Below are 13,950 nucleotides of genomic sequence, written 5' to 3' on the forward strand. Positions count from 1 at the left end.
GTGCCCAGCCGCCCAATAGAGAAATTCGATCCCACGCGGGGCAAGAAAAATTTAAACGTCTTACCCTCAGGTTTTTGTTGTTTTTTGTCAAAAGGCGAGAGTAGGAAAGTGAGTTGATCTATCAAATCAAAAGCTGCCATCACTGTGTACAGCAGCAGTTTTTCTGGACTTAGGGTGGAAGTTTTGAAATTACAATCTCGCATACAAGATAAACTTCGATCTCCTTCATACTACATCATCATTTCAACATATGATCAAAGTTAATTTTCTCATCGGTTTCCAAGCAACAGCTATTACCATAGCAACGGAAGCGCATTGCCTCTCATTTTAAACATTGTCGATTATCTCGGCGTGAATCTAGTCAGACAATTTATGACGAAACTTTAGGGATTTAAACTGCTCAATCTAGACAACTTGTAGGCGAAATTAGAAAAAAAATTATAAGAGCGTTTTCAAGTAGATAATGAATCAATTTTTGTGGGGTGATTTTGATCATTTGATCATATGTTGAAATGATGTAGTATGAAGGAGATCGAAGTTTATCTTGTATGCGAGATTGTAATTTCAAAACTTCCACCCTAAGTCCAGAAAAACTGCTGCGAGCCTCCTAAAATGGAGTGCAAAGTTATTGCGGTCCACTGACACCAACACTTCATTCGTCTAAATTCTTCCTCAGCGCGCGCTTGATGTAAGACGTTTGTAAATAAAGATTGAACTGAATTGGAGATGGCGTTATATTGCATAAACTGCGCCTCAATGTTAACTGGGTACCAGTAAACTGCGCGGACTCAATTTATGAATTTCATTTGAAACATTGGTCACGTGGCAAGTGTTTCCAACGAAAATCATACGCTGATGTCGTAGCGATTACCATGGTAACCCTTCAGCTCCACAAAGAGTCTCAAATTTTTTTAGTTACCTGAAAAACGTTGACCTACTGTATTTTATTGCTCTCTTGAAAGGTTGTCACATTTTACCCCGTATTTACACCTCCGGTGTGTTGTGCACGCGAATTTTTTATAGAAACTTTGATCCATTTAGCTTACGCGTGCATCCTATGTGCGCGTGAGTAGCTTCTTTACACCGACCCTTGTACCTCGTTTCTTTCAATTCTTACTGAATTGGCATAAACTGTACCAACAAGCAGTTCGAAGTGTCGTAAAAAGGGCAGTAATGTTTATTCCTGAACTTGAATAAATGTTGAATAAATGGTGACTAAAATGTTAGATAATATTCTCAAACATGGGATAAAATGCTATTACCCAAAGAGCTTTCCAAATGAGGTAGCGACCGCATATTACATCAAAGACCTTGACTAGGGAACCAATCAGATTGCTGAAAAGTACATTTCACAGCGGTTTTCAATTGTGGGTCGAACGTAATAGGCGTTTGCTTTGGTTTTGCTTTATACGCTCCGTGATGGATTGAAAAAACTGGCGCCATTTTTTCAACCAATACTGACTTGCTGGCACGCGTTTTCCCGCGCTTGGTCTCGGTTGCATATATTTGTTTCCAATTCAGGTCATGTCTGTTGTGATCGGCCAGATTAATTACTTTGGTTTTGGATTTACAACAGTCAATTAAAATCAGTCTTATCTTCTGTGGTAAGTGTGTTACAATTAATTATATACTGAAACGAATTAAAATAAAAGTTGTGCTGGTGATAAACTTAAGTTAATGTCACTGTTCCGGTTAAGACTTGAGCTACGTGGAACTCTACCCAAACATAGAATTAACTAAAGTAATGGCAACAGACATATTGGCGTAAATAAGGGGGAAACACCGCTCGGCGATTGCGTGACAGGAGACTTCTATTGCGTGACCATTTTAAGGCCTCACTTCTCTGGCACTTCCAGCTGCACCTATTCCAACAACAACAAAACACAGCAACGCGCTGCAACAGCAGCACAGCTAGGCCAGCAGCACCACTCCGAGAAGAGTATTGGCAGGTCCCAAAAACTAGAGTAGCTGAAAGGACCTCTCGTGCCTCACCTATCTCACCAGCGCTGCTGGGTCAGACTGGAAAATTGGCAGGTCAATACAATCGAAACACGATAAAATATACTAGAGAACTTAACTTGGGGAAGTCACTGCGCAGACTTAACCGAAGCGCAGCCAACAATTGGTGCAAATGAGACATGAATGGGGTATTTCGACATTATATTTCCGAACCGACTGAGATCTGGCTACGAGATTAGGACGAAATAACTAGTATCCAGACAGAATTGCAACATACTAAGATAGAACTATAGATAAATGCCCAGACAAAGAATACAATGGTACATTTACAGTACCAGGTTAAGAGACTAAAGTACAATACAAGCATTCCCACAGGGGGAAAAGTGTCACGTTCCATTAACTGCGTTTTACAATTTTGTTGTAAAATTCTCTTTGGTTTCTAATATTGGATACGGACCGTATCTTCAATCCTGCCTTATAGCTGCATGAGAGTGATTGATGCGTACCAACAAAAAGTTAAAACAATGTTTGTTAATCCTGGTCTATGTCGTCTTTAATCGTTGACATCAGAAGTTGGATAATAAGTGAACTTTCTTTCTCCCTAAGCATAATGCCTGACAGCCTCAAAATGCAGCTGCATTCCCGGCTTCTTTTCACCTTTCTTGGGCGAGGTTCTCTTTGGAGGATTCAGTATATCGGTACAACCTTCTTTATCGGGTTCTTTAACACAGGCAACATACTGCCTGATGTGCTCCTGCAGGAAAGCAATGGGTGAAGGTCCCAAGGACAAAACCTACAAATGGATTCAAGAAAAAATTGAAATAAGTCAAGACTATGCAAATGAAGTAGCTCAACAGTAGTAGCAGTAGTAGCAGTAGCAGTAGCAGCAGCAGCAGCAGCAGTAGTAGTAGTAGTAGTAGCAGTAGTAGCAGTAGCAGCAGCAGCAGCAGCAGTAGTAGTAGTAGTAGTAGTAGTAGTAGTAGTAGTAGTAGTAGTAGTAGTAGTAGTAGTAGTAGTAGTAGTAGTAGTAGTAGTAGTAGTAGTAGGTATCCTTTTATCTCGTGATATAATGGAAGCACCCTGATCGGTCAGGATCAGTCCTTTCGAGGGCATCGTCTGGAGTGGCTCAACAGTCCGACCTTTGTATGGCAGTCCCTGCTGCAGGCATTGCAGGTAAAGTTAGTAACTAACACATTCACATTATCTTTAATACATTGAGTACCTCGTTCATTATACTTTGTTTAATTTATTGAATTCTGTGCCGGGTTGGCTCTATCGTTCTGTATAAATTTAAAGCCTCGTATTTGAAACTTGTGTTACCCTCGGAGGGAAACTCGTCTCTGCCTGAATTGTTCTGTAGGGTTGAAATGATTGTGATAAGCAACGTACTTGACACATCATGATGACAAGATGATGTGACTACCTGTTTACGATTGAGTAAAAGTTTTTATGAGGTTTCTGTCAGTACTTTAACCTTCAACCAAGGACAAAAGGGTAGGATCGCATTTACGGTGTTTTGTTACGTACGCGAAAGAAACATGGTACGCACGAGCGAACACTCCATTGCCCAACCCCCTCCCCCCTCCCCTAACAATGTTGAGCTAGTGTAAATAAAATACATTGGGGACTTCAACATTCTCTTTGGGGAGGGTGTGAGGGAGTTAAGTGCGTTGTAAATGGATGACATGGCTTCTATGGTTAGTCAGACTAAATAAGCAGTTAATAGCATACTTTGTAACTTCTTTCCCAAGGTCATTTGTCCTTGATTGGAGGATGAGTATAATCCTACACTACCTGGTAATGAAAATCTTTCAGGTTGAATTTTTCACCCAAGGTAGAAGTTGCATTTTGTCTGGCTTGTAGAATTCCTAGCCTACCAATCATGTAGGCTGTAGCCTGTCCTGGCCAGCCTTGGTAACGTGTTAACTGTTTCAAAAAGATGAGATAACAATTAACCTAACTTGCGATTGTACGTAGACTTTGAACGCGTTTCAAACGCGTTTTGAACGTGTTTTAAACGCGTTTTGAATGCGTTTGAAATGCGTTTTGAGCGCGTTTTAAACGCGACTTGAACGGGTGCTAAACGCGTCAAACATGTTTGAAATAGAACAGGTTTAACGTTTAAAACGTGACTAATATGCAAGTGGAATGCGTTCTAAAAGCGCCTGGAACCTGTCCGAAACGCATCCAAAACAATTACACTTATTTTGTGTACATTAAAGCGGAAGTTTTAAACTCGTTTCAGACGCGTTTAAAACGCGTTTAAACTGGTCCAAAAAGAAAGGAACAGGAGCGGGAAAGCTACAACGTTGTGGTCGAGCTTGAGCTGAAGTAAAAGACAGCAGTGGAAAATAACGGTACTTATTGAAAAGGTGGTCGATGGAAACTTGATTGCTTTTCGTAAAATGATGGTCGCAAGCGGTGGTGAGTATTTGATGGTGTCAAAATTCCAGCACCGTCATGCCCAAAACGAGAGTGTGTAATATTAGGATGAAAATTGGGCTAAACAAATACCATAATATCATAATACTATAGACTATGGATTGTGGCTACATTTTGGTGCTAATAGTATAGAGTATGGATTTTGGCCTAATATTAATTTCTTCATAATACTATAGACCACGTTTTTTAGTCTATTTTGTTCCTAATACTATAGACTATGGATTTTGGCCCTAATTTTCATCATAAGACTATGACTATGTATTTTGAGCCAAATTTTCACAACAATACTATAGACTATGGATTCTGGCCTTATCTAGGTCCTAATACTAGGGACTGTGGATTTTGCCCAAATTTTGATCCTAATAATATAGACCATTGATTTCGGCGAAATTTCATCATATGGATTGTGGCTAAATTTTGGTCCTATTACTATAGACTATCTATTTTGGCCTAATTTTCATCATAATACCATAGACTCTCTTTATTGGCCTAATTTTGATCCTAATACCATAGACTCTGCATTTTGGCCTAATTTTGATTGTAATACTATAGAATATGGATTTTGGGGAAATTTTGGTCCTAATACTATAGACTATGGATTTGGCTTAATTTTTATCATAATACTATAGACTATGGATTTTGGCTAAATTTTGGTGCTAATACTATAGACCTCAATTGTGGCATAATTTTGCAGGGCCCCACTGAAAACCGCCAAGGCGAGTGGGCTCCCTGGATAAATATTATTATTATTATTATTATTATTATTATTATTACTATTATTATTATCATCATCATTAATTTTGGCCCTAATATTATAGACTATGGACTTTGTCCTAATTTTCATCCTAATACTACTAACTATTTTGGCCTAATTTCATCCTAATACAATAGACTAATACAATAGACTATGGATTTTGGCCTTATTTTCATGCTAATGCTATAGACTATTGATTTTGGCCTAATTCTCCTCCTAATACTATACACTTTTGATTTTTGTCTAACTTCTATCCTTTGATTTTTGGCCTTATTTTCATCGTAATGGTAGAGACAATGTATTTTGGCCTAATATTCATCGTAATACTATACAGTGTAGATTTTGGCCTAATACAATAGAATATGGATTTTTACCGAATTTTCATCGTAATACTATATACCTCTTTTTCAGTGAAGTCAGAGTCATCCCAAGCATATTCTGCAAACATTTTTATAGCTTGGTCTCTCTTCATTCCTTTGTAGTGCAGCCCTGTATCCACTATCATCCTTATTGCTCTCCAGATCTGATGATACAATTAAAAAAAAATCATAAACATGAATATATATTCTAAGAAGACAGAATTTCAGACTCTTCTAAACCCATGACCATATCGCACGCAGAGCGTAGCGCAGGTATTTAGTCACCGCCTTACGTCCTTTCAAACCACTCTTAGCTATAGCATCATTTAACACCTAATGCGAAGGCTGCATTGTGTGAACTGCAATGAAGTGCACCTGAGAATTATCTTAAAACTGCTGAATAACTTTTGGGAATAGCTTCTTTCGTTCAGCTTTCCTACCGTTGAAGACGATCTAAGATCCAACAGCTAAATGTAGCTTATTGAAATTCTGCTAAGGCGTGGCCAAACAAATGTCCGATACGTGACCAAAAGCAAAGGTGCTGTTATAGAGGAAATTTTTCTAAAACCTGTACCGTAATCCTGACACCAGTGTTGAGTTGCAAATCACAGAAAGAATGTTACACGCTGCCAAATATATCGCATTTTTTGCTATAGACGTAACGGAGATTTGTTTACTCTTTTGAAACTCGCAATGTTATCTCTCGCTATACGATGCAAGTTGCGAAGAGATGACACGTACAATCCATCGGTTCGGAAATTTTTCTAGCAGCACATTGCGTTTGCAAGTTACATCTGGAAAAATTACTTCATCCAAAAGCACCTTATTTAAAGTATCCTCTGATGCGGCAAAGTGTATTTATGTAACTGGGCATTGATTGAAGCCTCTAAATAGATAAATAAATAAATAAATAAATAAATAAATAAGTAAATAAATACATAAATAAATAAATAAATAAATATATGGATTTTCTTTCAACATTTTTACTATCTTACTCACCTGCCATTTTAACATGCCGTATTTTTTCATTGGCTCGCTTTCATAAACATCTGTATCATCTGATATCAGAGGATTTTCTGCGTAAAGAGCCCAGCCTTCGTTGTACGCTGTGTAGTATGTTTTGGAAGCCAACCATCCAATCAGACCACCACAGGTGTCTAGGAAATGCTCTCTAAGTCCTTGGTTCTAAATTGAGAGACAAACGTTGACTGATTTTTAATAAGGTGAATTTGGAGATGCCGCAAAATCCGAATCTTATCTATTCCCTCCACAAAACTCATATTTATATTTATGCCCCATACTAAACATGCCTTTCTCAAAAATATAGCAGCTGCAACGTCTTCTACAAAGTCCAAAATTTAGTTTGTGTTTCTAGTGAGAAAGAAAATCTTGCTGTGAGTAAGTAGTTTTGAGATAGAGATAATCAGAATGTTTCGGTCTTCGAATCATTCGTCAGAAAGTTTCTGCAATTCTCGCCCCATAGTTTGATCAGATTAAGAAAAAAATTTCCAAGTAATAGTGTTGAAAACTGAATTTATATGGAGTTTTTATAACAAGGGACTATGGGCCGAGTTGGCTCTTTAGTGATGGTTGAAAGAAACTAGGATAACCTCGACAAGCGAAGCTTCGATTAAATCATTGAAACTGGCATCTAGAATTTAAGGCCCACCTGTTTTTGCTATTAGATGAAGGATTAAAATGTGAAAAAGACGTATGAGCAAATAACATGGATGTAACCTGTTTGTCAGTGAATCCGAAAAATAAAGGGGAATTCTTGTCGCTGTTGTTGTTGTTTTAGTATTTTTCACCAGATGGACCTTATCGCTTGATAATGTCTTGGGCGAAAATTTAGCGGCCGCCGCTCGTCCCTATGCAAAAACATTACAGTAGGTAAAAAATTATTAAATAAAGAACCGAGAGAACCAATCGGTTTTGTGGGTTCGCGATAACTTACGGCAGACGACAAATATCATTACCTGAATATGGTGCCCAGGCCGCGCTTCGTGGGCATTTATGCTCCACTCAGAAGACCTGGGGCCTAACTTGTTCAGGAAGAATGGAAAGTTGTAATACGCAGGCTTCAAACACACCGGATCGCTATCGTCGTAACTCTGTATACCACTGGAAGGATTCAGGCTGGGCCGTAGCTCAATTGGACAGTTGGGATTCGTTTGTTTATCGCCACCAAAGTGGAACATGTCAATTGTTTTGGGATACAACAAACTCATTGCCTGAAACCCAAAAAAAAAAGGTTCTAAAGTAAAATGTAATTGATCTTGCTTGTCACCACTGCTACTTCTTTCATCACGGTCGTTATGACGATATACCTGCCAACTCTCACGCCTGCGGATTGAAAACTTCGATCTCACGCTTACGAAACAATTTCTCACGCCTTGTTGAAAAAAGTGAGCTACTTCAGCCTAAACTGACACACTTTCCAAAAATATGTTAACTCAAAACAATGCAAGAAACGAAAACTTAACGTAAAATGCGTTCATGACGATACTTTACGCGAAGTATCTGATGTTTTGAAGGTCCATAAGGAGCATAATCATTTTCTTCGGAACATGTTCGGGCATCTTCTGAAATCTTCAGATAGAGTCGTGTCATCTTCAAAAATCCTGGCACTCAGATATGTTGCTGTTGAAGTCTAAGAGGACAACAATCAAACACAAAAGGCTAACAGACCAACTGACTTGAAAACATAAGACTAATGCGGTGCCTAATTATTATAGAGAAGTTATTTTAAATTTACAGACTGAAGTCATTAAGAAATCACATCTGCTTCTGACCATTGATAATGAAATAATTACAATATCGGTCAGTTCCCAGCAACTCTCACCATTCTAGCCTCCTTAAACCAGCTTTGTAAAGCTTTCCATCTCATGGGACAATATTTCTTAGCTCCTTCAATAGTACCGCATCGCACATGTGCCTGGTCATCAGATTCGTTTGCAGGAAACTCGTCTTTATTGAAGTAATTATCAGGTGAGTCTAACTTGCTTCTGAATTCTTTGACAGCTTCAGTTTCGTTGTCTTTTCCAGTAAAGTTCTTAGCTACCTCCACGGCCTACGGAAAAGCAGTGGGAAATTGCCTGATCAGTTTCATATGAAAAATATGCCATTACAGTCACTATTTTAAACTATGGATATACCGAATTACGTGCCGTGTTTGGATGCTTTGTCGTTTTGCAGAGGTCTTGGTACATTTTTGTTTTAAAAAACGCTTTGTTTGGCTCCAGTGGGCGGAGTCTCTCTACTGATAAAGTTTCAAATGTTTTTTGTTTTGGAAGCATAGCTTATATTACGTCTGAGACATGTTTGCGAAGACGGATATCACCGACTAAAAACAGGTGCCCGATACACTAATCTAAAGTAAATATTCCTTGTGTGTGAGTATTATGAATAAACCATAGGAAATAGAAGCGAGAAATAAAAAAATCAACTCTGCAGTGTGCACGTCAGTGCATTCTCGTCCCCTTGGTCCTTGTGCCCAGCCTCCAGCGGCTAAGAGGACCAGGCGGCTCTGGGGACGAGAATGACGTCAGTGTTGGAAGGTAAACACTTAATTACACTAGAGTTCTGATTTCTCGCTTGTATAACTAGTGCTGTGCAGCGGCACAACATTTTTCATGTTTACAAATAAAATTTTCTTCTCGTGGGCCTTATATCACAATTGATCAACAAACAAAGTTGGCAAGGCCACCATTACCAGGTATTGCATTAAAATTTTCTCTGGAAATCTAAACCAGGAAGTAAATTCTGCTTACCAGCGGATAAAGTTTATTCAGCTGTTCATATCCCAGTTTGTTTACTTCATCCGGTGTCATCTCATTGGTCGTAAAATATGGCATAATCATGTCGTATGCTTTTTTACCATCCAGCATTTCACCGGTAGGCAGCATTTTGTTGGTTGGCCAAGATGTGTTTTCTTTTCCATCAACCCACACATGATCCAGTGGCAGAGTGGCTAGGCCGCTTGAAAAGTTACTTGGGACACAATGGCGGTAATGTTCGTGCTCAAAATATCTGTCGAAAAACACAAAATGATCAATATCATTCAATGTCCCATCACAAATTAGAATTTTTCTGTACTTTAGTATTTTAGTTTTCCTTTGTACTGGCTGGTTCCACTTTCGTATCTCTTCCCACCTCGATTAAAAATTGCTATTTTTGGCAAAGCTGCCTCCTGTAGAAATTTTTACTGACCTGTGGACAAGTATTGCTGCATTGCACTGCCTTGCAGTTTATTCGATTGGATTAGATTGAAGTTATTGCTCGTCTACATGTCGCGATGCATATCAGTTATAACTTCAACCGTTCATCGACAAATAGCTAACTTGAATCGTACGTGCACATTCAGACATATTAAGTTACCTTAGTAATTGTGACATTGGTTTTCCTATATTTTCCACAAGGTAATCATATAAAGATTGCTTCACAGATTTGCCACCGTGGTCGTTCTTCCATGCGGTATTCATTTCTTCCGTGATGCTGGAAAAGTAAGCATCATTGAGGACACCTTTGACGAACCACTGCTCCAAGACACCTGCAAGCAAATAAAATTTGATGTTATTCATTTGTCAGAAAATGATAAATATTCTAATGGCATATGAAAACTAACCGTCTTAAATCGTAAAAAATATGTACTTCAAGGCTTTAGCAATCAGTACTAATACCGTACTCCCTTAATTGCATAATTAATAATTACAAAGTATTACACGCAAGAAGAATCAATTCGGGATCGACCCGAGGCCCCAGGGGGGATACTCGGGTATAAACGTGACGGGGAAGGGGGGGGGGGGGGGGTCCGACGTAATTTTTGGGTCTAAAATTTTCATCTCCTGTATTTTTTTGGGTTGAAGATTTAACCGTGTATTTTTTTTTTGGGTCTGAAAAATCTGCGCGTATTTTTTGGGGTTCGAATTTCCGCCAGGCTTATAGTTCTTACGCAATTCAGGCCAAAGTTCCCGCAAGATCCGAAAGCATGATTTCCAGTCTTGTATTTTTTTGGGTGCACAATATAAGGTCCATGTATTTTTTTGGGTGCAAAATATTAGGCTCTGTCGGACCCCCCGTCACGTTTATACCCGAGTAACCCACCTGGGCCCGAGGCCGATCGTCGTCGTCGGGGAACACGCGAGTAAATAAAGACAGTAAGTGTGCGTTTGACTGACCCTATTCCGGAATAGGAATACATACAATTATAATTACTTGAAATCCCTCACGAGAGGTCTTTGGAGTTGGATAAATAAAGAGAGATAGATAGTTTATTTATCAAAAACCTTGCAGCCACAGGCTGAATTACGTTTGATTTACGATAAAATATTTACTACAATAAAATACATGGCTAAGAATAACTAACATAAAAGGACAAAATTATATAATTAAGAGAAAACAATATTACATCATTTCTTTATGGACATAGTGATAGATAAAACTATTTCGAGTACGAATGGTGTGGAGGCGCCGTGTAGTAAAAGAGTGCTGACTCCTTAAATTGACTTTGCACTCATTCTTGGGAGGCAGTAAGCTATACAGCTTGTGCGAGGGATTAGACAGGATGGAATTAAAAAGCTTATCACATAAGAACTCGCGGCGGTTGCGTAAGTTACTGGAATAGTTCTTAAATGATTGGCATCACTGAAAGTTATTATTCCGGAATGAATGTAATCGAATGTAGCCTCCCTCGCAGACGCTCTTTTGGATCGTCACGCAATCTTTCCTCACCAAGGTTGGGGAGAAAAGATTGCGTGACGATCCGGGGGGCTACATCGCACGCGACCTGGAGCTAACTTTGATAGAAACCGAAAACGACGTGAGAAACGCCTCTGGTCACTCAGGGCGAGAGTGCAGCTTTGGCCTTGTCATGAAGGCAAATGGACAAATTCATAGGTATCGCATTTAATGTATATGTACTCCCTTACTCTTGCCGACCCATCAGTGCAAAAACTGTCGCGTGCGTCAGGTAAATTTAACTTGGTGAGTGGGTTTTCTCGACTTCGTGAAATTATGGCCGGGGTGACAAACTGCTGACTCACTGTATGTCACGCTTTCGGAAATAAGCGCGCACGCAGAACGATCACACTGAATATCAAAATTTCAATAACACCTCTTTTGTTGGAAACTAGTTGACTTTACGAATAGAGATCTAGATTAGACAACAAATTTAATTAGGGGTAAGAATTTCCACAGTGTGAAATATATATAAAAAAAAGCTAACCTTAAAAGTACTCAGGATATACTGATATCAGTATCCATAAACTAACCTGTTTCATTCTTTAAAGCGATGTTAAAATAAATCCTTTTGATCATATTTCGTGATGCGATGCAAGCCTCGTGACTGTACACCATCCCGTGCAGTTTTCCCATCTTTAAATTCTCCATGTATCTCAAAATCCCTGTCTTGTGAGTATTTAATTTTTTTTCTATCAAGGTCACCTCATCTAACGTCTCAGGCTTTAGCCTTTTCAGCATGTCATGCAAATGTTTTCCAACGCTGTAAATCTGTGACGGGTAAGCTGGTTTCATCATCCATTGCCCCGTGTAATAGTTCATGTCAAATGGTTGTCCGAACGCTGTCTTGAGGTAATGCTTCAGCTGTGATAGAGCTTTGCTTTCTCGCGGTTTCAGCTTATCATAATCCACTTTTATTTGGTTTATCTCTGCCAGTAGTTCCCATGCGGCGTCCGTGACTTGTTTGATGTATTCTGGTGTCGGGTTGTAAGCTGTGTACTTCTCTTTAATATCATCTCGAGTCGCATCGGGATCATTTGGTAACTGGAAAGGATGATTATCGTAATAGCTCTTCTTCACGCGCAGAATAATATCGTCCAACCCGATCCGTTTGGCTTCTTCGGAGTATTCACAGAAGGTTGATGAAGTCTGTTCGTCAGTGCTTCCAGGATGTTTATCGTCTTTGTCGTCGCAATCTTTCTTCTTAGCTGCCAGAGCTATTAGCACGATTCCCACGATTAAAATGATTATGGCAACCACAGCAAGAACAATGATCGCAATCCTACTCTTGGACAAAGCCGCCTTTTTTTGTTCAAATTTAAGGTACTCCTCAGCCATCATTTGGCTGGTCTCTGTTGGCTTCTCTGCCATGACTATCAGCACCCTACTGACCGATGTAGTGATTACTGGTCACCTCAGTCGACCAACACCTTTTGAATTAGTTACTTATTCACTCAAGCAACTGTGATGATACAGCGTCATGCTTTGATGGCCGAACACAATGAACATTGTAAAGCGATATTGGCGTTTGCTGAAATGATTTGCATTTTCCTGTTTGCACGTCGTTTTGCACGCGTTGAAAAATGTCATCAACCGAAATACAGTCAAGCTACGTATTGACTGGACCAGTCAGATTTGATGTAATAACTCTTCGCTGTAAACTTTGAAATGCCAAATGAAAGCATTTTTATCATTTGCGTGCCAAACTTTAGAACCTCTTAAAGAAAAATGTTTATAAAAGTCACGTACAACTAAATTGTTTACAATTTACTGACCTTTTCTGCGCCATTCAATAACTACGGACTCTGAACTTCACCCTCCCCACCCCCGCTCCAACTAACGATTTGCGTGTTTTACTGCTGTCCATCATAATTACGGCAACAACCGGCAAACCGAACGTAGCTTAGAGGATTACTATCGCGTGTGTGTAAAAGTCTAAAGTTTGCTAGAAAGTTTTTGACTCGCCCTAGTCAACGTGATGCTCGCTCACGTGTGGTCAAACGTCTTGGTTATTTTGCCTGGGGCTCTCCTTGTAAGCCCAGTAGGGTTTATTAAGAGCTCCTGCTCCTATAAAGCTATTAGAAAATAATACTGCTGCAAGAAAACTTTCAATGGGTAGCTTGGAAAAGCCGGAATGACGGAATTCGGAACCCGGAATTCGAATATTCCGAATTCCGGGTTCCGAATTCCGTCATTCCGGCTTTTCCAACCTACCCTTTCAATGGGGCAAATAAACATTGATTGATTGATTGACTCTGATAACGCATAGAGGACGTGCATGAAACGTGCTAAGAGCATCTGTCACGCTACGAGCAGCATACCATGTTTTGCAGACGTCATCTGTGCGTTATCAGAGTACAGACGACCCGCAAAATGAAATCTTATATATTAGTTAAATAACTGTCAGTGTCAGGCATGCATTTCCACACTGTTTTGCGAGATATTGTGATCAGTCATCCACAACCGATGTAAACATGCCTTACAAATAGACTATAAAGTGACGTCATAAAATGTTCAAAACTCAAGTGGAACCACGAGCCCCAGGCAAGTGGTTTTCTAACATTTGTAGCGTCTTTTTATGGTCTCAACGAGTATAGACGAGATAGAAAACTGCCGTCGATTTTTTTTACAAGTAGAATTGGCTTATTTTAGAAAGGGCGCGCGTTACACATGACGTCATTTTTATTATCTTTAATTTCA

At 39.4% G+C, this 13,950-nt stretch overlaps 1 protein-coding gene across 1 annotated transcript; it reads right to left on the reverse strand.

Annotated features, from left to right (window-relative positions):
* Positions 1-1,156: 1,156 nt before the first annotated feature.
* LOC146468093 (uncharacterized) lies at positions 1,157-13,099 on the reverse strand. The gene is made up of 9 exons (XM_085124680.1): positions 11,784-13,099; positions 9,892-10,063; positions 9,285-9,543; positions 8,357-8,584; positions 7,491-7,745; positions 6,514-6,699; positions 5,556-5,678; positions 3,754-3,885; positions 1,157-2,752 (listed from the first exon to the last, which is right to left on the reverse strand). Exons 1-9 carry the CDS (start codon positions 12,619-12,621, stop codon positions 2,561-2,563), a joined length of 2,385 nt encoding a protein of 794 aa, XP_084980806.1. The 5' UTR covers positions 12,622-13,099; the 3' UTR covers positions 1,157-2,560.
* Between the last annotated feature and the right edge of the window lie 851 nt (positions 13,100-13,950).

The sequence above is a fragment of the Pavona decussata genome, unplaced genomic scaffold (assembly GCF_977016875.1).
Source record: "Pavona decussata unplaced genomic scaffold, jaPavDecu1.1 SCAFFOLD_133, whole genome shotgun sequence".
Taxonomy (NCBI): Eukaryota; Metazoa; Cnidaria; class Anthozoa; order Scleractinia; family Agariciidae; genus Pavona; species Pavona decussata.

What these genes read in the sequence shown, in the direction of transcription:
- LOC146468093 (XM_085124680.1), bottom strand. Translation starts at nt 12,621, where the DNA reads ATGGCAGAGAAGCCAACAGAGACCAGCCAAATGATGGCTGAGGAGTAC. An exon ending in CGCTTTAAAGAATGAAACAG is followed by an intron (nt 10,064 to 11,783) that starts GTTAGTTTATGG and finishes ATTTGCTTGCAG; the next exon opens with GTGTCTTGGAGCAGTGGTTC. An exon ending in ACGGCATGTTAAAATGGCAG is followed by an intron (nt 5,679 to 6,513) that starts GTGAGTAAGATA and finishes TTGTATCATCAG; the next exon opens with ATCTGGAGAGCAATAAGGAT.